The sequence below is a fragment of the Brachyhypopomus gauderio genome, chromosome 12 (genome assembly GCF_052324685.1).
Source record: "Brachyhypopomus gauderio isolate BG-103 chromosome 12, BGAUD_0.2, whole genome shotgun sequence".
NCBI lineage: Eukaryota > Metazoa > Chordata > Actinopteri > Gymnotiformes > Hypopomidae > Brachyhypopomus > Brachyhypopomus gauderio.
Genome location: NC_135222.1, coordinates 18,410,735 through 18,433,156, shown reverse-complemented (window position 1 = coordinate 18,433,156; position 22,422 = coordinate 18,410,735). Strand labels below are relative to the sequence as shown.

The 22,422-nt window shown below is 41.4% G+C and overlaps 2 protein-coding genes across 2 annotated transcripts; one reads left to right on the top strand and one right to left on the bottom strand.

Annotated features, from left to right (window-relative positions):
* Positions 1–935: 935 nt before the first annotated feature.
* pkd1l3 (polycystic kidney disease 1-like 3) lies at positions 936–16,684 on the bottom strand. The gene is made up of 23 exons (XM_077023468.1): positions 16,342–16,684; positions 15,226–15,602; positions 14,148–14,267; positions 13,941–14,009; positions 13,668–13,726; positions 13,499–13,561; positions 12,711–12,848; positions 12,480–12,598; positions 9,793–9,913; positions 8,910–9,038; positions 8,521–8,740; positions 6,037–6,218; positions 5,552–5,782; positions 5,353–5,454; positions 5,038–5,216; positions 4,556–4,699; positions 4,247–4,449; positions 3,781–3,962; positions 3,441–3,576; positions 2,847–3,042; positions 2,152–2,368; positions 1,981–2,065; positions 936–1,783 (listed from the first exon to the last, which is right to left on the bottom strand). The coding sequence occupies exons 2-23, from the start codon at positions 15,581–15,583 to the stop codon at positions 1,737–1,739; spliced, it is 3,300 nt and encodes a 1,099-aa protein (XP_076879583.1). The 5' UTR covers positions 15,584–15,602; positions 16,342–16,684; the 3' UTR covers positions 936–1,736.
* dhodh (dihydroorotate dehydrogenase) lies at positions 16,111–22,018 on the top strand. Its single transcript, XM_077023469.1, has 9 exons — positions 16,111–16,220; positions 16,677–16,889; positions 17,346–17,545; positions 18,996–19,078; positions 19,172–19,359; positions 19,589–19,699; positions 20,428–20,581; positions 20,684–20,843; positions 21,272–22,018. Exons 1-9 carry the CDS (start codon positions 16,203–16,205, stop codon positions 21,405–21,407), a joined length of 1,263 nt encoding a protein of 420 aa, XP_076879584.1. The 5' UTR covers positions 16,111–16,202; the 3' UTR covers positions 21,408–22,018.
* The last annotated feature ends 404 nt before the right edge of the window (positions 22,019–22,422 follow it).

Sequence of the window (22,422 nt, the reverse complement as noted above, 5' to 3'; positions counted from 1 at the left end):
CTACTGTTAATTGTCCTGTTAATAACCACTACTAATAACTACTGTTAAAATAAATGTCAATTCTACACTGCATACACTGCAGCTAGATAGATATTAATATATTTGGACAATAATGGGCTGATTTGATGACCTGAATCTGCCAGATATGCTAATTTTTAACCAGAACATGTACGGGATATGCAGTGTGCTGCTGACCGGTCTGAATGTGAACACGTTAGGCCAGTTTCATCCTGCAGGTGTTCCCATGGCAGCTGCACAGGTACCCAGCAGTACGGGGGAGGACATCGAGGTTAATAGCGTGAGCCAGACCTCCCCAGCGCAGGGGCCATGTGCGAAACCACCGGCACGGCGGGAGAGGGGAGCAGGACTGGTGGTGTCCACTTCCTGGACAGGGCTTCCTCTGTCACGACCACTTAAAATGGTAATTGACACCTCACCTCCCATTGGGCGGAAGCTGAAATGTGGGGAAGTGCCTCATTAGTACATGTGCAGCTAGAGGAAGCGTGCAATTAAGAGGTTAGCGTTTAAGGAGACGGGTAACGATCGATCCTTGGACTATGATTTACATTTGGGAGGTATCAACATTAAATTAACTCCCATTTAGTATTTATCATTGAAACTGAGAATTTGCCGTTGAGATGAGGGTTAAATTTAAACTCAAATTAAGATGTGGCAAGCTCTTTTATTCCTGGATTGCTCATACAGTAGTAAAAAGTAAGTGTTTAAAGCTCTTGTTTGATAAATATCAAATTCCACAGGAGGTAGTGTTATCTCTGCCAAAAAAACACAAACATCTGCTTTCCGTTTTGACATTTCAACAAAGCAGTGAATTAGATTTTTTTTTATGAATATTGAAGTTTATGACCTGAGAATAGACATGCTCACCAATAAAGGTCAAACAAATGAATAAAACTATAAAATAATTTTTTTATTTTATTAACCCAGATATTTTATCACAAATGAAACCATACAGTGCAGCAACACAGAATTTTCTTTTGCTGTGTTGATCTTGAATATTAAATGCATTTGTACATGCACATTAGCATTTTGTCTGATCAGGTTATTGCCATTTTGTTATATTTAGTTAAACTACATTTAAATATACAGTAAATATAAGCATGTGAGTCATTTTGTGGTTTTGACTTTTGTACTCCAGTTTAGTAGATTTGAGTGTAAAGGTGTATGTTAATTCATTTTCTATTTCAAGGCTATTGTTTTTGTCAGGTATAAACCTTGTTTTTCCCCTGAAATGAAGCTATCGTTATGGTAGATAAAAAGAACTGTGTTTTCAACAGTGTTCGCCCAATAATATAATGCAAATAAATACTTCTGAATTAATTAGTTAATGCTTTAAATCCAGAGTGTACAATGTCAAAATAGCAAAGACTGTCCAGATACTTATAGTCTGCAGTGTAAGTTTGTTTACAGAGACCTGCTAGTGAACTATATACAACATTTCATTTAAGGGAAAATCAAGACATGTGCAGCCCATTATGATGTTAAAGACAGAACATACAGCCCATTATGATGTAAAAGACAGGACATACAACCCATTATGATTTAAAAGACGGTACATGCAGTCCATTATGATGTAAAAGACTGGACATGCAGTCCATTATGATGTAAAAGACTGGACATGCAGCCACACCATTTGCTACATTAAAATCTCAGAAATGAAAATGCAGAATTTCAGCATCGGTTTCCAACACGACCTCCTCTTGGTGCTCGTCCTCGCATCACGAAATGTGCCGTCCGCAGAACACCTCGCATCTTCTCCGCTGTTCTGTAGAAATGTACAAATGTTTCAGTAACAACATACATCTCTCTTTCAAAGGGAAAACCCACCAGAGTCTGAAACGTAAGAACTCAGAAAGGCATAAGAAGGCAAACAACTCGTTCAGATTTTGGGTTTGATTTCAACTGCGTGTTCTGCTGCATGTTCTGCGTATTTGGTACTGACCCGAAGCATCTTGTTCTTACCCTGCAACAAGAGCTCCACCTCCTCATTGTCCTCCACTGCCACGGGTCTCAAGATGAGTGCGAAGAAGATAGCCAGACCCACAACCTGCCGTTTCGACCAAAATCCATCAGGTTCAACAGCATGCTGTCACCACTTGAGAAGTGATGTATTGTGTAAGCTGTCATATTTACCTTCAGAGGCTGGATGATAAAAATACTCTGGAAGAGAGATAGCGTGAGGGTGACCACCCACTGAATAGATGACTCCTTCCCGTACTGGAAGCCATAGATCAGGGTGAAGAAGGTAGACACCCCACTTATACCAAGAAGAAGAGTCCAGCCAACAAAAACGAACCACCATGGTAGCTTGCACCCCTGTTTTTTCTCCTTTGCAGGTACGGGTGCAGGGCTAGGATAAAAAAGAGGGATAAAACAAACACTAACTCTCAACCACTATATCACATTCAGTGTTTCTGTTTCTGTTCACACTTTGTCTGCAGTGCATGTATTTTAAATAATAAACCGGATTAAGTAAATTAATGTCTACAAGCAATAACAACAAACAACTGGGTGCATGACGGTTATAGTACAGGGCTCTATGTAACTTTTTTGCCACCTTCCCAAAACTGCCCCGAAACACATTTTTGTATGTTTGTTTAGGTTTGTTGACAGACTCAGTTACAAGCCAAATATCCAATCTATGCAAACACAAAACGTATTAACTTTGTTTGCACAGCCTGCCTGAATCACCAGAGTGACTAGAGGTGACAGATAGAGCAGAGATTCTGTTATTGGTGTAGTTCATCACTTCAAGCTGGTGTACACATAGTGTGAAAGACACTCATACACACAAACACGTGACATCACTTATTTTTCTTAATTCTTACCTCTGGACCGTGTGGCTGACGAAGACCATCTCAGCCATCTTCAGCATGGGGCTCACGGTGTTCCTGGCCAGTTGCAGCTCCTCTGGGTTCAGGAAGGACTTCTCCCCCGCCTTCTCCAGCAGCAGAGCCAGGTGGCACAGCGAGCAGAAGACGAAGCGGCTGCAGTGGGCCCAGTGTGGACTGCTCTCTCCTTCCCCTGTGAGCACACGCGGGACGGGCTTTCACTCCAACATCACACAGAGAGCTTTTTTCCAATGCAGACAGTAGTCGGCACACTGACAAAATGCACAGTGTTTGTTCAAGGGTCCAATCCCCAAATTGTCACTGGGATTCTACATGTGATAAATAGCAATAGCTCTAGGCCACAAAGTAGTAATCTATAAATATGTATAAACTGTATAAATGTGCATATAATATGCATGCAAAAAGGCTCCTATTGACCTCAATGTCAGCATGATCTACATGAAGACAAGCACTTCAAGATTTCCCAATAATCACTTTAATGTCTGTGCATGACCTTAGTTCACTTAAAAGGAGGGTGTTTTCAAATGCTAGGAAAGAATGGTAGCCATGCAATAGATGTAGTGGAGGAACCTTGTATAATGTGAATGAGGTCATGCAGTTGATTCAGTGCTGAGAATAGATCTGCACTTGACTCTGGCTTTTGCTGCATTGGCACAGTCTGATTTTTGGGACTTCTGCTGAGAAGATCCAGAATGTCCTGGGTGTCCTAAACAAAGGAGACAGGTTCTTTATGAGACTTCGACACTGAAATGTCACAATATTCAGAACTAGAAGCTAGTTGCATTGGAAGCCACTTAAGTTCCTCAACACAACTTTGGTATCTGAGGTTGTTTCTGCAGAAGAACTGAGGATTAAGATAGACAATGGCCACAGTAGCTACAGCGGCCACAGCATCTACAGTGCTCTCGACCTTGAGAATGGTGTGAATGGAAACAGCACTGGGTCTGTCCCCGGTCTTGGGCTCGTCTTTGGCATCAAGAATACGCGGCTTGATGCTGCGGAATATGGTAACGATGAGGATGTTGATGGGGAACATGAGCAGGGCACTCTCCACCGCCACCATGATTTGCTGCCAGGTCAGCGAATAAGACCCTGCAGAATCACAGGGACATCATCCATGTGTTTGAACTGCTCGCTGCTGTGCTACATTTCAACACCTGACTATTTGGATTTTCTCCTTAATCTTGCCACTGTGTTTATTGATACACACACATGACAAAAGTGTTTATTCTACGTAGAATCTCGGTCACACAGGTGCTTGTCAAGCTGACTATATGACTTTGAATCTCCTGATACTGTACTAGACACGATGACGAACGTCAAGGGATATGAAATTTGCATTCTGATGCTGATTGCTACTGACGGGGCACTCGTACCTATCTTGAAGATGACAGGAGAGTCTCCATCTTTGGGAATGTTCCAGAACATGATGTTGATGGCCATGGTGCACAGTAGCAGGGACATGCAGCAGGACACCCTCTGCACACGGGTGAAGGGGCTGTGTCTCGGAGGATCAACAACCGATATCCAAATGTGTTCGTCCCGGAACCCAGTGGAGGTACGCGTGTGGAAAATATTGCTGAGGTGGAGAACAGGAAATGCATATATAAGCAAGACTGAATAATAATAATAATAATAATAAAGCTGTCCCTTAGATTTCTGTTTATTTATAATCATTTTGGCACCCAAAACTGGCAATCTCATTCATCTTCGCTGGGTTGAAGATCCTGGCACATGTGCTGTCTCCTGTGGAATTGAGCCACGTGGAACACAGAAAGTGCCAAACGTTCCGAGTCTGCAGGTCCTGCACTGTCACCTTGTTCAAGTACCTGGTCAAATAGAATACATAACAGAACATAAGAGTAATGATAATAAACTTTGTTTCTTGCCCTATTCTCATATCTGCCATTTTAATTAAGGACTGAAACTTTCATCAGAAGATCAAATTTGGTGTAGTAGGGGAAAATAAGGTGGATTAAAATTTGAGCCAATGAAGCTCTTAACCTTATTTTTAATATAATTTCCAAGTTGCTCGGAAGTGTTCAGTGTTAAATGTCAGACCACAAGGTCAGAAGGATTTTATTGTTTACAGGTATTCCGTGTATATTCCACGTGAAAATGTATTCAAAGCCTATGCAAAGAGAGGGATATTTAAAGTCGTGTTCACCAGTCAGGGTGCCCTCCGGAGTTGTCGTGCCATAGCTTGACGCTCTGAAGTTCTCCCAAAGGGAAGGGACAGCTCAGCAGGAACATGTCGACCCCCCCCTTCTCAAACACTAGCTTGTCTGGGTCAGACAGGTGATGGGGCTTGCTCACCCCTTCAGTGCCTTCCAGAATAATCATAACCTACAAAGAAAACAGAAACTACAGGCACTTCGTCCAATGTAATACTTTCCCTAAATCAACAACTCTTTTGAATGTCTTACGCATGTTGGGGCTTCATTTACTTCCCAGACATCCACTGTTTATCAGTCCTGCTCACCTTAGCCGAAGTGCCGGCCCCACTTCGGTTCCCTGTTTGTATGTTGAGCAGGTAGTTATAACTAGCACATGGGTGATTGTCCTCCAACAGTGTCATCTTCCTCTAGAAAAAACAAAAAGTTGGAGAAAGTGCTCTAGCCTGACCAGCATGCATGTGACATGTGGATCCACGGAATGGAGCATGTCTAGAAGTGCAGTACCGTTCGCAGTGCCCGCCGGTCAGCGTACCAGGCCCACATTACGATGATCAGGTAGAGGAAAAAGAACGCGCTGAGCACCACCACCACCACGTAGTTCTGCTGCACGGTGGCGAAGAGCGCGGCGGTCTGGGACAGGTCCACGTGGTTGGGCATCACGAAAAAGGAGCTCCCGTAAATCGTGTTGTGATTACACAAACAGTGGGTCATGCTGGGCATCGATTTGGGGCCGACCTGTGCGACAGAGGTCAAATATAGACGTATCACCTGGAAATCGGGACACATGTGTCTCACACTTGATGGCATGTCATTTGAGTGCTGCCATAATTTTTGATACTGTCCACGTTTGAGCTTTCTGCTGTCAAAGACCAAAAGGGCTTTAGAACACTGCTGAGTTCTTGGGAATTGGAATAAGTTAGTTATAGAAAAATAATGTAGAGACTATAGGTTATAGATACGATAACACAGTTAAACAGTTAAACACTCACCTTACAACCAAAGATACTCCATTCATTTTGTACTGTGTCCCAAAACATACACTTAAATGTCAGAAGAGAAAGTGAGATGGTCACTGGTTGGCTTGAATTGGAGTTGTTTAGCGTTATGCTGACATGCCAGGTGCCCGTACTACCTTCCAGCATCTCTGGGGTGATGAGCCAACGGTAATCCTCTGTTTCAGGTGAAGCAAGTCAAAACAAATGTAGAAAAGGTGTTTTTTTTATGACAACTTCAGTGATGTCCACTTTATAGCCTTGAAAGTCACTTTACAGTCACACTATGGAATTGCACATGTACAATTATTCTGGAACGTCATTCTAGGAATATCAGTGTTGGATGGTGGTGATGTATAGCAAAATATTTTTCAGAAATGATTTCAAAAAATCAGCATAACCCTAAATTTCTGTTTAATACAATAAATTCAGTACTCAACCATGTTCCACACATTAGCCCTGAAGCATCCTCAAAAAACTGTGAGGCTTTTCTTGATTTCTTTCTGGCCAAGGTTAATAATATTAGAGCTAATATATCAACGTCGGTGTTTAGTCCTGCTGTTTATAAGCTGGGTATTCCAACATTTGAGAAATTTGACCCAATCTCCTTGTCTCAGTTAGCTGACATTGTTTCTCAAATGAAGTGTTCTAACTCTGCTGATGATGTTCTTCCATCTTGGTTTTTTAAGGAAATCTTTGACACAATTGGCCCTGATGTTTTGTTAATTATAAATGCAAGTTTAGCCTCTGGCACAATTCCCGAGTGTTTTAAACATGCAGTTGTACAGCCTCTCTTAAAGAAGCATAATCTGGATATAGGGGATCTGAGTAACTACCGGCCTATATCAAAGCTATCTTTTCTGTCTAAGATCTTAGAAAGAGCTGTTTTAACTCAACTAACCTGTTTCATTGACAGCAACAAAATTTATGAGACTTTTCAATCAGGTTTTAGGGCATTTCACAGCACAGAGTCTGCTCTTTTAAAAGTTACCAACGACCTCTTATATAATGCTGATTCTGGAGGTTCTTCAGTCTTGGTTCTGCTGGACTTGAGCGCTGCATTTGATACTGTCAACCATGATTTACTCATTGAACGCCTGGAATACTGTGTTGGAATCAAGAGTGTGGCACTTAGTTGGTTTACCTCTTATATTAAAAACAGGACCTTTTCAGTGAGCATTGGCAAATACTTTTCTACCTCTACCATGGTGACTTCTGGGGTTCCACAAGGATCAATTTTAGGCCCTGTTCTTTTTTCATTATATATGCTTCCCCTTGGTCAAATAATTCGTAAGCATGGAATCTCATTTCATTGTTATGCGGATGATTTACAACTGTACTTACCTTTGAAACCTGGGAATCATCACCCTCTAGATAGACTCAATGAGTGCATCATGGACATAAAAAACTGGATGACTCAAAGCTTTCTTCAATTGAATGACAGTAAAACAGAGGTTATTCTGTTTGGGCCTCCTTCAATAACTAACCATCTAAAGGAAAATCTAGGCCCTTTAAAACCCTATCTGAAAACTCAGGTTAAAAACCTTGGGGTCATCTTTGATTCAGAATTCAAATTTGAGAAGCAAATTAATGCAATAGTCAAGGGCTGCTTTTTCCAGCTAAGAACAATCTCCAAATTAAAGTCGTTTCTTAGTACTTCAGATCTTGAAAAGGTCATTCATGCTTTTACTACATCTAGATTGGATTACTGCAATGCACTGTATTTTGGTATTAATGGAGCAACTCTGTCACGCTTACAGTTAGTTCAGAATAGTGCAGCCAGATTATTAACTGGTACCAAAAAAAGAGAACACATCACCCCAATTTTGGCATCCCTGCATTGGCTCCCAGTGCATTACAGAATCCAGTTCAAAATAGCATTGATGGTTTTTAAAGCCTTAAATGGACTTGCACCAGCATATATTGTGGACATGCTCTGTATGTATGTGCCCCCAAGAGCTTTAAGGTCTTCGACCCAATCATTTCTAACAGTTCCAAGATCTCGTCTTAAACAAAAAGGGGATCGTGCCTTCACTGTTGCTGCACCAAGGCTTTGGAATGGACTTCCAACTGATGTCAGAAATGCACCGTCTGTGACGAGTTTTAAATCCAAACTTAAAACACACTTTTATTCTTTAGCATTTGGCAGCTAACAAACTGTGGATTAAGGATTGTGTAAATGTTAATGTTTGTTCTGTGTTTGCGGTGGGTGATTAGGGGTGGGAATGTCTTTTTTCTATTGTGCAGCACTTTGTTTTAAACGTGCTATATAAATAAAATTTTACTTACTTACTTACTTACTTACTATCTTATTTAAGCCTTATATCAGAATGAACATTGTGGTGACCAATTTATTTGCCTTAATGTACAGAACTACATGTAATGTAGCTTTAAATCCCAATCACTTATATCTGACTTATATCTGAACGCCATTCCAGTGATGTGGAAACAGAAAATGTGACTTTTCCTTACAGTCTTTACCTTGGCCGTTGAGGACTGTGCTTTCTTGGGTGCTGGTAAGGTTGGATTGGTGGGCTTGGGAGAGCCGCAACTGGAGAGAAACATTCTGGTCTGGTGTCGCAGAAACCAACACAGTTGAATTTGTGTCAGTTATGTCAAAGGATGTGATGACAGCAAATCCTTCTTTTAAGGACATGTTCACAGGTGTTGGGTCCACGACTCCATCACGAGGTAGAAACATCTGCAGAAAGAGAGAGAGAGAGAGAGAGAGAGAGGGAGAGAGAGAGAGAGAGAATGCAAAAGAGAGTGGAACGCATTACAGCAGTCCACTACTACCTTGTATCCTTATGTTAGCTAATACTAAATGATTATAGAGCCCTGTTATGAAAGATAAAGGAAGGAGTTATCACCTCAATATAATCTGTGAGATTATTGAGATTAATATCTGACGTTTTAGACTTCAGTGACAGACTGCAAACACTTCCAGTGATGCTTTCGTTGGAGTTTTGACTCAGTGGGTTCATATTGTAATTCATCAGCTAGGAGAGGTGCAGACAAATAACATCCCATCATCACAAGTAACATTTTAGATCTCATCCTCCTATGTATGATGACATCCGTCAGTCCTGCAGCGCAATACAATCTGTTCTACAATAGACTAGAAATCAGTAATAGGTAGTTCATATGGTTCATAGATAGGTCATAGGTAGATCATAAATAATTCATAGATACTTCATAGATAGTTCATAGATAAGTCATAGATAGCCCATAGATAGTTCATAGATAGTTCATAGATAGTTCATAGATTGTCTATACCAGGGGTCACCAACCTTTTTGAAGTTGGGAGCTACTTCTTGGATACCAATTATTGCGGAGGGCTACCAGAAAGAAAGTTGTTGAGCCGGGGGGGGGGGGGGGGGGGGGGGGTTATTGACCGCTAGCAACCGCGGACAATCACTAATAGCAGCAAAAACATAAATGATGCAGCGCTTTGGTGCATGGCAATATAGTGAGCTGTTTTTAAAACAAGCCCGCGGGCGACTCATAACGTTCTCGCGGGCGACATGGTGCCCACCACGTTGGTGACCCCTGGTCTATACTAAAATTATACTAATTTTACATGGATTGCACTCATTAGAAAATCTAGCAAGCTTGAGCAAAATCCTGGTGAGGAATTTTACGTTCTGAACCTGGAATTGACACCTCTGCTCATTGATAGTTCATAGATAGCTCATAAGTAGTTCATGGAGGCAGGCATTTGGCAGATCCAGACGTCTGAATGACGCGTCACACCTGAACAGTGACTAAGCCATCGGGAAGCTGCGACTGCATTGCAGAGAAAGATGGCAGCTGGAAGTAGGGACCACTCTCTGTAGACCCAATCAACATGCCATCCATCTGTTGTGGCGTCCTCCTTTAGTAAGAACAGAAGGTCAAGGTCAAAACTATATGGCTGCATGGCTTCACATGAGCATGCAGTTATGTTTGGTGTAGTAATCACCAAATACATCTCTAAATGTATTTGCAGTGGTTTTTAGCTCAACCTTTTTTGCACATTTTCCCTATTCCTGTTTTAGGGCACTGGTCAAGGATTGTCACTCCTTCGACGGCCCAGGATTTTATCACTACCTTCTCTGATACGGTAAAATGGCCCAGTTGTGGTCAGACACATGGGAATGTTGATGAGTTGGTAGATTCTTTTAATTATAACTGTGCTTCTGTTCTGGACGTCATTGCCCCCAAGAAATTTAAACGCTTTAAACCAAAAAATCAGCCATGGTTAAGTTCAGTCACTCAGGAAATCAGACAGGCTTGTAGAAGAGCAGAGCGTAAGTGGAAAAAGGACAGACTTCAAGTTAGTTGGGACATTTTGAAGGCCTGCCTGGATAACTACCAAATGGCTGTTAAGTCTGCAAGAGAAACGTATTTCTCTAGTTTAATTGCCAAAAATCTCAATAGGCCCAAAGTATTGTTTAGTACAATTAATTCTGTACTGAAACCATTACTCGAGGCTGGATATGTCCCGTCCCATAGCCTGTGCGAAGAGTTCTTAATTTTTTTTGTTGAGAAAATTGAAAAAACTAGATCTAGCATAACTGACATGGGTTTTGAATCTCCTCTACCATCCCCATGCATTAGTGTGTTTAAAGAGGTTGAGACTGTTACTTTATCGGAACTATCAGATTTGGTGCAAAAAACTAAGCCAACAACCTCCTCACTTGATGTGATGCCCCCAAAATTGCTTGGGGAGACATTTGGTATTGTGGGACCACTTGTCCTGGATATCATTAATGTCTCTCTAATTACTGGCACGGTTCCAGTAAGCTTCAAACATGCTGTAGTTACACCACTGCTAAAAAAGCCTAATCTTGATGCTGCAGTGGTTAGTAACTACAGGCCTATTTCTAAATTACCATTCTTAGCTAAGCTGCTTGAAAAAATTGTATATTCTCAGCTTTTACCATTTTTAAGTAAATGTGGTATTTTTGAGATTTTTCAATCTGGTTTTAAGGCAAAGCACAGCACTGAATCTGCTCTTTTAAAGGTCACCAATGACCTACTAGTCACCGTTGATCAAGGTAATTGTGCCATCCTCATTTTATTGGATCTTAGCTCAGCTTTTGATATTGTTGATCATGGCATACTAATTGGTCATCTAGAGAAGTGGGCAGGGTTGCAAGGAGAGGCCCTGAATTGGTTCAGGTCCTATCTCAAGAATAGAACCTTTTCAGTGAATTTTAGTAATAGCTCATCTTCCTCTGCGAATGTCTCATGTGGTGTTCCACAAGGATCTATATTAGGGCCCCTCCTCTTTTCTCTATATTTGTTACCATTAGGTCATATCATCAGGAAGCACAATGTTAGCTTTCACCTTTATGCTGATGATATACAGCTTTATATTCCAATTAGACCAAATGATAATCGCTCCTTGGCTTCTCTTTGCAACTGTCTGGAAGACATTAAGAAATGGATGTCAGTTAATTTTCTTCATCTGAATGAAGGCAAGTCTGAGGTCATTATTTTTGGTGGTGGTCATGATGCTGATAGTGTCTCAGGCAGCCTTGGTCGTTTGTCTACATCAGTGAAGAAGAGTGTGAGAAATCTGGTGTTATCTTTGATTCAGACCTCAGATTTGATAAGCAAATTAATTCTGTGGTAAGGTCCAGCTTTTACCAGCTCAGAAATATAGCTAAAATGAAGCCATTTCTTAGTTTTGCTGATCTGGAAAAAGTTATTCATGCTTTTATTTCCTCAAGAATCGACTACTGTAATTCGTTGTATATTGGGATCAACCAGTCTCTACTGCAGCGTTTACAGTTAGTCCAAAATGCAGAAGCAAGATTACTGACCAACACCAAGAAGAGAGACCATATCAAACCGGTCCTCGCCTCATTACACTGGCTGCCTGTTCAGTACAGGATACAGTTTAAAGTGCTTTTATTTGTTTTTAAAGCACTAAATGGTCAAGCTCCGGCTTATCTCAGTGATCTGCTGTCGTTTACTGCCTCTAAGCGATCGCTGAGATCTGCCTCACAGAACTTGTTAGCTGTTCCTAGGGCTCGTCTTAAGCTTAAGGGAGATCGTGCGTTTGCAGTTTATGCTCCGAGGCTTTGGAATACTCTTCCCCTAAATATCCGCCTCGCACCTTCAGCTGCTGTTTTTAAATCTCAGCTAAAAACCTATTTTTATGAACTGGCATTTGAGTAGTGAGAGGTGATTTTATTTGATTTTATTTGATTTGATTTTATTTCATTTATTCTGATTTTAATCTCATTTTATTTCATGTATTTTAGTTCTTGTTCTTGATCCTTTTATATTGTCTTTTTTTTTTTTTTTTTTCTTTCTCTCGTTACTTTTATGTACAGCACTTTGGTCAACGAAAGTTGTTTTAAAAGTGCTCTATAAATAAAGATTACTTACTTACTTACTTACTAAATGCCCCGTGGTTAAGTGCAATGTTATTTTCAGTCTGGACCTACCTGCTTCCATAAAGGGTGCCCGTTACAAGTTGCAGAACACTTTCATCAGTCCCGTTGACGAGCATCTGTTGACTAATCTCCTCATAAATCATATTAGCGACATCAAGCAGGTCTCCATACTGTTGGATAAAGACACACTTGGTAGTGTACAGCATGTACTGTGAAGAGTATAGTGCAGGAAAGTATATGTATTTTTTTTTATAAATAGTTGTTTTTTTTTTTTCATCTTACATTTTGAGGAGGCTGGCTACTATTGTTACACTGCTCTAGAGAGTACATCAGCATTCCTCCAGTGCAATTAACAATGAGCTCGTACTTTTCTGGTCCATTGAACTGTATGCTGTTGTATAGGTTTTGGAGATATTGAAGCTGTCAGTTGAAATGGGAAGACAAAGAAAATTAGATCGCATGCATCCTCACGACATCCTATGCAGAACATCCAAGATTTTTCCCTTTATATGTGAGAGGCAGGGGTGGGTTTGTGCACTATATGCACTTTCAATGGATTTGTATTTTCAGAGCATTTTCAAATTATAATATGTGATTATTCAACTACGTACACCTACGGCAAAACACCAGAATGGTGCAATAAATTAAAAATTCTGTTGTAAATTTTAACTTGTCACAGCATAGTCTTAGATATGCATGTATATATAATATCTGAACATTATCCGTGCTTAAAAAAAAAACCCAAAATAAAACAAAAACATAATAGCCACAGAGGCATGACAAACATGTCCACTCTGCACAGTTACACAGAGATCCAACCAAAACATGACAAGAAGTGTAATGAAAATCCAACAATCCAACTACATTTGTTATGCTAATTATTGATGTTTGTATCAAGAAGATACATTGTGGAATTTCATTTCATTTTAGGTAATAATACTTTTATATGAGCATTAGGTTATTATGTCTGAAAACCTCAGCCTTACACATCAAACCTTTAATGATTAATCTATAGTTTCAATACCAAAACTAAGAAAGTATGTGTCAAAATAACAAAAAGATGAGTGTACCTGTCCCTGCGGTGATATCTGCACCAGTTCTGTTTCTAGTACAGATAATATATTGATGGCTTTCTGCAAATTATACCATGAGAGTTGACAGGTAGTTCAGAGAAAATGCATCAGCACAAGCCAAATGTACAGTATAATCTTATTTAAATAAACATCTTATCTCACAAACCTCTATGAGAGCTGTTGGATCTTGCATTGCTGATTTCATACTGCCTAATAGGTTGTTAACTGTAAGAGAAAGAGATTGAGAGAGAGAAAAAGAATCTGTGTCTGAGAAAGAAAAATGGTGTCCGTATAGAGAATATATAGTATCATATACACACAGTGTGTATATATATATATATATATATATATATATATATATATATATATATATATATATATATATATATATATAAATAATATTCAATAATTCTTTTCTTGTTAAAATACATCGCCTTACTGTTTGGGTCCTGATTTGCCTCTCGGCGCTTTCTAGTATTTCCTGGAGAACTCACTTGTATTTCAAAATCTGAAGGAGTAAAGAATCTTTAATCTTTGATTTGGTTGAAAGAGATTAATATACCCATATTTAATTTCATACTGTGAATTTGCTATCAATACTGATTCAAAGTAAAAGTAATATTGAGATGTATGTATTCTTGTATACCCAGAGTGCACAGGTGACCCAGGGCCATATTACAGTTAGATGTGGACATCAGCTGGAACGGATCCATCGTCACATATGTGCAAAATGGCGGCTTAGGGGGACCTCCATTACTGCTAGCAGCTGTATTAACATGTGAGACTGCATTTACCATACACGACAATCAAGACTGCATTTACCATACACAACAATCCATACCATTCAAAACTCCAACTCCTGGATATACATTTTCCACCTTCCATTCAGAGCTAAAATTTTTTTTTAAATATTTTTTTCACATAGAATAAACATGTTTTTCACATGTACAGGGTGCTGCAAGATTTATGCTGTTGGATCAGTGCGGTTCTGGGGGGGGGGGGGGGGGGGGGGGGGGGGTCCTGGAATCCAGTCACAGCATCCTTGACCCCCCCCCCCCCCCCCCCCACCGGCCACTAAATGAGAAGTGAGACACACCATTTTGTGAATGGTGACAAAGCAGCAGCAGTATTGGCAACATAGCGATTTTGATGCTATTTTTTAACAAATTAGGCTAAAATCTTCAGATCGGAACACCCCCCTGGACCCTGTGACAGATATACTGGTCCCAGTCCAGATGGTCTACTGTTGTTGTTGTGTTGGATGCAATGAATATTTTTAGTATCATGTAATTTACAGTACTAGTATTTAGCATATAGCCAGCATTTATATTTAGCATATGTCCAGATTTGAGACATTAGGCCAAAATTACAAGTTGATTTTTTTTTCTCTTTTTGTTTGCATGTTTGTTTATTTATAATCTGTTTGAACGTGTGTTACATGGCAACCCAAAAAGGTTAATAGAGAGCAAGCATTAAAACTAGTTATCAAAAAGTCTTATTAATCTTATGGTTACCAATTAGCATGTGCAAACTACATGCTTGAATCATCACACACTCACCTCAGTTTAGTGATAAAACTCCAGGATTAAACCTCAAAAAAGTTTTTATTTCCCAAAGCATTAAAAACTGGTTTCAGTATATTTCTCTTTCCTTTTTAACATTGAAGTATTCTGTACAGTTGTGTATTCATTTAAAGCTAGTCTGGCCTGAGATTTACTACTCACCATTCTCAGAGGTGTTCATGTACAGTCCCATCAGAGGCTTGGAAACCCACCAGGCTCCAGTCGTGGCCCCGACTTCCACGGACAGGTTGAGTAAGAACTGCTTCACTTTACAGTCCAGGACCCTGAGAAGTTTCCCCCCTCTGTTCTCACATGTATCTCTTGCCTGGGCCCACGTCTGTGGCACCATAGCAAATTCATAACATATATTCTCCAAAACACATTTGGCAACATCTGTGTATGTGGGGCCGTTGCTATTGTCACCACAGAAGTCAGAAGTAGCTAAAAAAGTCCCTGAAATCCAGCAGTATATGAATATCTGCCTTAGCAAAGCCATTGTAGAAAGACCAGCAAACTTCATTCGCAGTGAAGACGATAGACTGAAAAACAAGGAGTTTCAGTCCCATCTTAGGCAAATGTTTCAACTCTTCTTGTGAAAACAGTGAATGTGAGCTAACCTCATTAGGAAAATGACAGCAGGCACTCAAAGTACATGCAAAGTCTGATTTAACTTGGCTTAACCTAAGGTCTGATTTCTAGATTGGAAGTTCTTCACAGTACTTTGTGGTCAGAAAATAAATGTAAGGATTTTGCTCAATTCACTTGTATACCTGTATGAGCAAAAATGGTTAATGCATACAAGTTTATGAATTATACAGTAAATTAAAGAATACAAACACCTCGAAAAACCAGTTACAGGCCTAATTTAGTCTGGACTATGCGTGTCTTGCATATAAAGATTCCGTACTGAAATCTAATGTACACGACTCTTCTATGTCTTGCAACACAAATATATAGCTGCATTAGTGTAAATGTGGCACAGTGAAGAACTGAAGATGGAAGCGAGTGTGACTATAGATCTTGCGATGCACACGTCACACACAAACGCATTTGCAGCGAAGTCCCCGAGATTTGGTGGTCTAAACATCGCGATAACTCTTTACGGAAGTGAGCAGCTAGTGTTTACAACGTGAGCGAGCATGGCGAGACAGCTGAAGGTATCTTGTTAACTTTTAAAAGTGCTGCTTCTCTGGATTATTTTAATTTTATTAATATATTAACTATGTAACCGTATCAAAACGTACAGCAATTGTAACCTATGATACATTTAACACCTACCGTTATTCAGTCTTTTACAGAATGTTGCACATGGAAATGCTGTTTAATCTTCTAGCCAGACAGCGAACTAATATTTCCCCTTTGTGCTTTACGAACATACATACATAAAGATTCTTTAAATGCATTTCACACATTTTGAAAAAAAAGTCCTCAGACAAGTACCAGAGCGCTACGTCTGGGGATATTTGTGATATATGCCCCATTTGTGAGTAGTATACGAAACAAACAAATTGTGAATTTCCAGACTGTTGACCCCCCCCCCCCCCCCAAGATAGTGGTTAACATTAGAGACGTTTGCTAAGCAGATCGTCCAGCTTGTCTTTTGTGTTGCACAGGCGCGACTGAAGGAGGCGGTGAAGATCCTGGGGTGCGGTGGCGCACTGTTCCTGGGCTACCTGACCGCCAGCGGCGACGAGCGCTTCTATGCGGCCGCCCTGATGCCCGCCCTGCGGAGGCTGGTGGACCCGGAAACCGCCCACGTGATGAGCGTCCGCCTCCTGGCCCTCGGGCTCGTGCCCCGAAACCGCTACGAGGATCCTGCCTCGCTGGTCAGTGCAATACAAACACTGCCCTTTGTGATTCAGTTTGGGTGTTTTCACCTGTTGAGGCAGATAGATTTTTCTTTAAATGCATAATGTTATGTTTCAGGCTAAATCTTGTACCATAGTGTACCATTAAATTATGGAGTATAACACTGTTATTGCACATTTTGTTATTTGCACATCACTGATGTTCAAATGTCTTTCTAACAATATTATTACTTCAGTAGAATTTTGTATTAGTTCTGCCTTTGCTCAGACATTAGTACTTATGCTTTGTTGATCTGTTATATGCTATAACTGCAATTGTACGCATCTGCAGATGTACCTGTTGAACACTGAAGTCATACTACAGAATGAGATTGTGCATCTGAACCTACCCAGACCCGTTTCATATTGCGAGGTGCTGCTGTTCCATACGTGTCTAGCTTGTGTGACCGGTCAGGGCTGCTTTTGTTTGGCCAGGAGGTGAGCGTGCTGGGTCAGCGCTTCAGGAATCCCGTGGGCATGGCGGCTGGCTTCGACAAGAATGCAGAGGCGGTCGACGGCCTTTACCGGCTGGGATTTGGCTTCGTGGAGGTGGGCACAGTCACCCCTCAGCCCCAGGAGGGCAACCCCAAGCCCCGGGTGTTTAGGCTGGAGGCCGACCAGGCAGTCATTAACAGGTGTGCGGAAGGGTCGCTCTCCTAGTAACATGACATCAAGGGCTAATCTGGGACCACAGCTGGGAAATGTAGTTCCTAAAGCTAGGCTGTGTAATCCAGTGTGTCAGGCTCAACTGTACAATCTTGTTCCTGTAACAGCAGTGTTTTGAAATGAACCCTTGATGTCATTTCTTAATTTGTTTGATGGACGTTGTAGCTGATGTGATCATTTGCACAAACATGTTCGTTATGATGAGCCTCTGTACAAAATGAGAAATGGCCGTTCATGGCTGAAGCACATCAACAGAATGAAACAGTACTCCTTTATGCTGGACTGCGTTAGCATTAGCCTACCTCTTGAAATCCATGTTAATGCATGCGGAGGCTTAGAGCTGTTGAAGTGATTGTGTACTTTGTCAAATGACTATCCAATTTTATTTAAATGAGATGCAGATTGTTTGAACATTCTATTCGCCTTGAGCCAAAATGAGCCTGTTTGAATCAGTAATATCTGTGCCGGCACTTCAGAACGACTCGCTATGGAGAAGGTGAATGAAAAATACATGGCTTGTGTTTAAATTCACAGCTGCGAACTGCTTTGCCACATACGCTGGAGTGAGAGGACTCCGTGGGTTCTCTCACATTTAAACAGCATTTTGAAAATGTTTCACACTGGACACGCTCCCATTGACGTAGACGTCTCAGTGTCAGCGCTGCGGGTTTTGAATGGCAAATCCTTTTTTAGCTATGCGTACTGCATAACATTTGTGAGGCTCCCTCTCCTGTGGTATATTGACACCTTTCTATCAGAATACCTATTGATTTATGGACCATCTTATTCATTGTACTGATGCGGTAGGTGACTTAGGCCGATTCGTCATTTCAGTGACGGTTCCATCACTGTCCATGTTTTAGCAGCAGTAAATTTAGACCGATAGGAAAGACATCGGCTAGATCACAGATCAATACCTGATTTACAGAGTGTACATTCACATAAAGCAAGCTGAAAAGCATTGTGTGATTAATGCGAGCCAAAAGGAGTCAGATGTGAGACGCAAGTGAGTTGAGAAAAAAGGAGTCCGACGTGAGATGTAAGTGAGGTGAGACAAAAGGAGTCAGACATGAGATGCAAATGAGATGAGATAGAAGGAGTGTATTTTACAGGAATAATTGCCTTGAGAATAATGTGCTTACATACAGCCTGTGGCAAACTGTCGACAAAACAGAAATGAAATAGTATTGTTTTTTCTTTGAAGGATGCTTTAGTAATTTGATCAGCCTAGCCTGAAAAGCCTTTAAAGGTTGATCTTAAAATCTTGAAGGGACCTCTCATACTTTACAGGTTGGCATTAACTTAAAGGTAATGATAACACTATGTGTGTGTGTGTGTGTGTGTGTGTGTGTGTGTGTGTGTGTGTGTGTGTGTGTGTGTGTGTGTGTGTGTGTGTGTGTGTGTGTGTGTGTGTTTCAGATATGGGTTCAACAGCTGTGGTATTTTAGCAGTTCATGAAAAATTAAAATCCAGAGAAGATGTTCAGTCAGAACTCACGAGAGGTAAATCTCAATGTGATCTCTGACCTCGCTCATGTTGGAGGATTCACACAAACACACACACCTCCTGTAACAGGGTTGTCTGTACTCCCATAGCAGGCAAGCCACTCGGTATTAACCTCGGCAAGAACAAGCTGTCTGCTGATGCCGTGGCCGATTATCTGGCTGGAGTCCGGGCTCTCGGACCCCTGGCTGACTACCTGGTTGTGAATGTCAGCAGCCCCAACACCCCAGGCCTCAGAAACCTACAGGGCAAGGAAGAACTGCGCCATCTAGTGGCCAAGGTAGAGCAAAGTTCAATTGCTGGATGCTAAAAGACGGCCAGTGGCTTTGCGCCACAGAAGGGTGGCGTTTGGCTTATTTCTCTTCACTCAGAGTATTTTCTGTTCTTTTTCATGTGATGTAACCGGGGCCCTGTGGTTGTTTCCATTTCTGTTCTTTTGTAATCCAGAATGCTTTGTTAAAGTTGTTTTTGTGTTGTATTTGTGCCCGTGTGGGTTTGCGTGTGCACAGGTATTAAAAGAGCGAGACTCTCTGCCAGGGACAAGACGACCTGTAATGGTGAAGATCGCCCCTGACCTTTCTGAACAGGACAAGCAGGACATTGCTGAAGTCATCACAGAGGTCAGTGATGCATGCTCTGGTACATGGAACATCCAGGAATTTGACACTAAATTTTAAACTAAAAATAGTTTCTGCTTTGGTGGCTTGTAATGTCGGATGTTTGTGATTATGTTTATAGTGATGAAGATTACTGGAATTATTATTAACCTAATGGTTTCCCTATTTAAAAAATTGCCCTGTTAAAAAAATGCTGTTCAGGTCTATTAGCAAGCTAACAGGCACATTTATTAGCTAGCTGGAAGTATAAAATTTGCATGCTGATTTTAGCATATCAGCAATTTACTTATGAATTAAGTAAAATGTTTTGGGGAAAAGCCGGTGGTATAATTGGCAATATTTTTCTTTCGCCTCATTACTTAACTACACATAAACAAGAGAAAGGCCTTCACATTTTTCTAACATTTATTATTTTGCTTTGGCTGTAAATGTCAGCGCAAAGTAAAAACTAAACTAGTATTTTGGACCACCAAGCAGCAGACTAGTGATCAGTTAGGTTTCCTCTCAGCAGTCACACACACAAACCCAATCAATGCCTGTTTCCTACAGAGATTTCCATGCATTTCAGATGTTATTCTGTTGACATGTGAAAAATACAGAGCTGTAAATGGCTGTCCGGTTATAGTGGGCTTGTCTAATTCTGTTGAGAATATGTACTCTGTACAGTGTACACAACTATCTCTTAAGACACAGACATGCCCTGTGTTGATGTGCTTACCTTTGTCTCTAAGCTTGGTGTAGACGGTTTAATAGTCTCCAACACCACGGTGTCCAGACCAGACAGCCTGCAGGGCCCCAATAGGACTGAAGCTGGGGGGTTGAGCGGACAGCCCCTCAAGGACCTGTCTACACGCACAGTGCAGGAGATGTACGCCCTGACTAATGGTAAAAACCACTCTATCATGAAGGCCGATGAGGCCCACCGCCCGCCATGTCTCCTCGACCACAGGTGACATGAAGCGGGCGGGTTTGCACGATTGCTCACAGGGAAGGTGCCCATAGTCGGAGTGGGTGGAGTTGCCAGTGGACAAGACGCCCTGGAGAAGATCCGTGCTGGTGCCTCCCTGGTCCAGGTCTACACCGCGCTGGTGTTCCACGGTCCCCCCCTCATCAACAAAATCAAGAGGGAGCTGCACGAGCTCTTAATGTGAGTGTACTCTCCATTTACCCTTCCAGAACGCAACACTGGGCGGAAAAAAATGACCTTTTGTATCTTACAAACTAAAATAGGTTAACCTTAATGGTACTTTTACTATAACTTAATCTGCTTTTAGAATTCTTCTATTAGGCATGTAATTTTAAATTACAGCAATTAAATTGTACAAAACATATATATTATTTATTCATGAAAGGGCTGTTTATGTGTTTTTACACTTAAAATATGCACCAATGTTTTTATTAAATGTCCATTTGGCCACAGGAGATTTCCTCTTCTGTGTCATAATAGAGGGACTCCACTTTGCTGGAGTATGCTGGGATTTTAAAAGCTTTGGCGATAAAGGAATTCTGATTCGCTGTGTTAACCAATGTTATCAGCTGTCAGTTGACTTCTCGGGCATTGTGTGGCTTCTGCAGGGCACAAGGGTTCAATAATGTGTCGGAAGCTGTGGGTGCCGATCACAGGGCTTGTGAAGATGCACCTTCGTCGTCCACTCCTCAGGGGGACAACGCTCGCCCGAGTTGTGAGGCTGAGACACGGCCAGTGAGCTAGTCTTCAGAGAAGAGTGCAGCTGGACAACTCTTCATCTTCACTCACAGCCCCAAGGGAACAACTCAGCGATTATTCTCTCGTTTGTGAGTTTGGATTGGCTTGTGGTCTCGGACTGAATCGACTACACCACTGTGGTCCAGTTTGGACTTTAGAAGGTCTTGGTGTTAAGTGGACAGCAGTGAAGGCTGAAAGGGAAGCATCCACTTGTGTGGTTGGTGCTGGGGGAAATGGTTCTGATCAGATGTGATTGCTTAGCCTGTCTAAACAAAGCACCCTGTGGTAGTTGAAACAGCACAGTGCAAGAGTAAAGCATCCTCAAATGGGAGAGATGAATGGCAGGACAGAGGACCTGCCGTTTGCAGCAGGATGCCTGGGCCTATGGGATGGCTTTTGGTATATAGTATGATCTTAGGAGTTTTCAAATCATTTTGAGCTTATAGACCTGCTCTGTAATGTTTTACACTGCCTTGTTGCAAAATGATTCAGTAAATGTTAAACATGCTTTGCAGTCATAGTTTACAATCACAATTCACATGGGTACCAATTCATCAATTTCTCTGTCACAACATGATGTTACCTAGAAAATAAAAATTGTTAAGTGCTTCACTGTACCATCTTTGCCCATGTCCTGATTTCACCCAGGCCAGTGAAAGCAGCCGGATTGAGGCTGGCATTTAGGAGCCCAGCAAGAGCCCATCACCCTCCTCCACCTCCCTGACATTTACCACGGTGCTTCTTCAGTCAGTGCACATGCATAGATCCAGTCAGTGTAAAGCTCATGGACGTAGTTTTGATTTCACAAGTGGGGGGGACACAACCTGGGGTGGCGAACTGTTAAGCGGGGGGGGGGGGGGGGGGTGCTGCATGATCCTAGTGCTAGATTTGTCGCTATTTGGATATTGGTTTTTTTACCGTTAAAAAGTGGGGGGGACATGACTTTGTCACTACTTAAATATTTGGTTTTAACTGTAAAAACTGGGGGGGACCAAAACCGGCTTTTGAAAAAGTGGGGGGG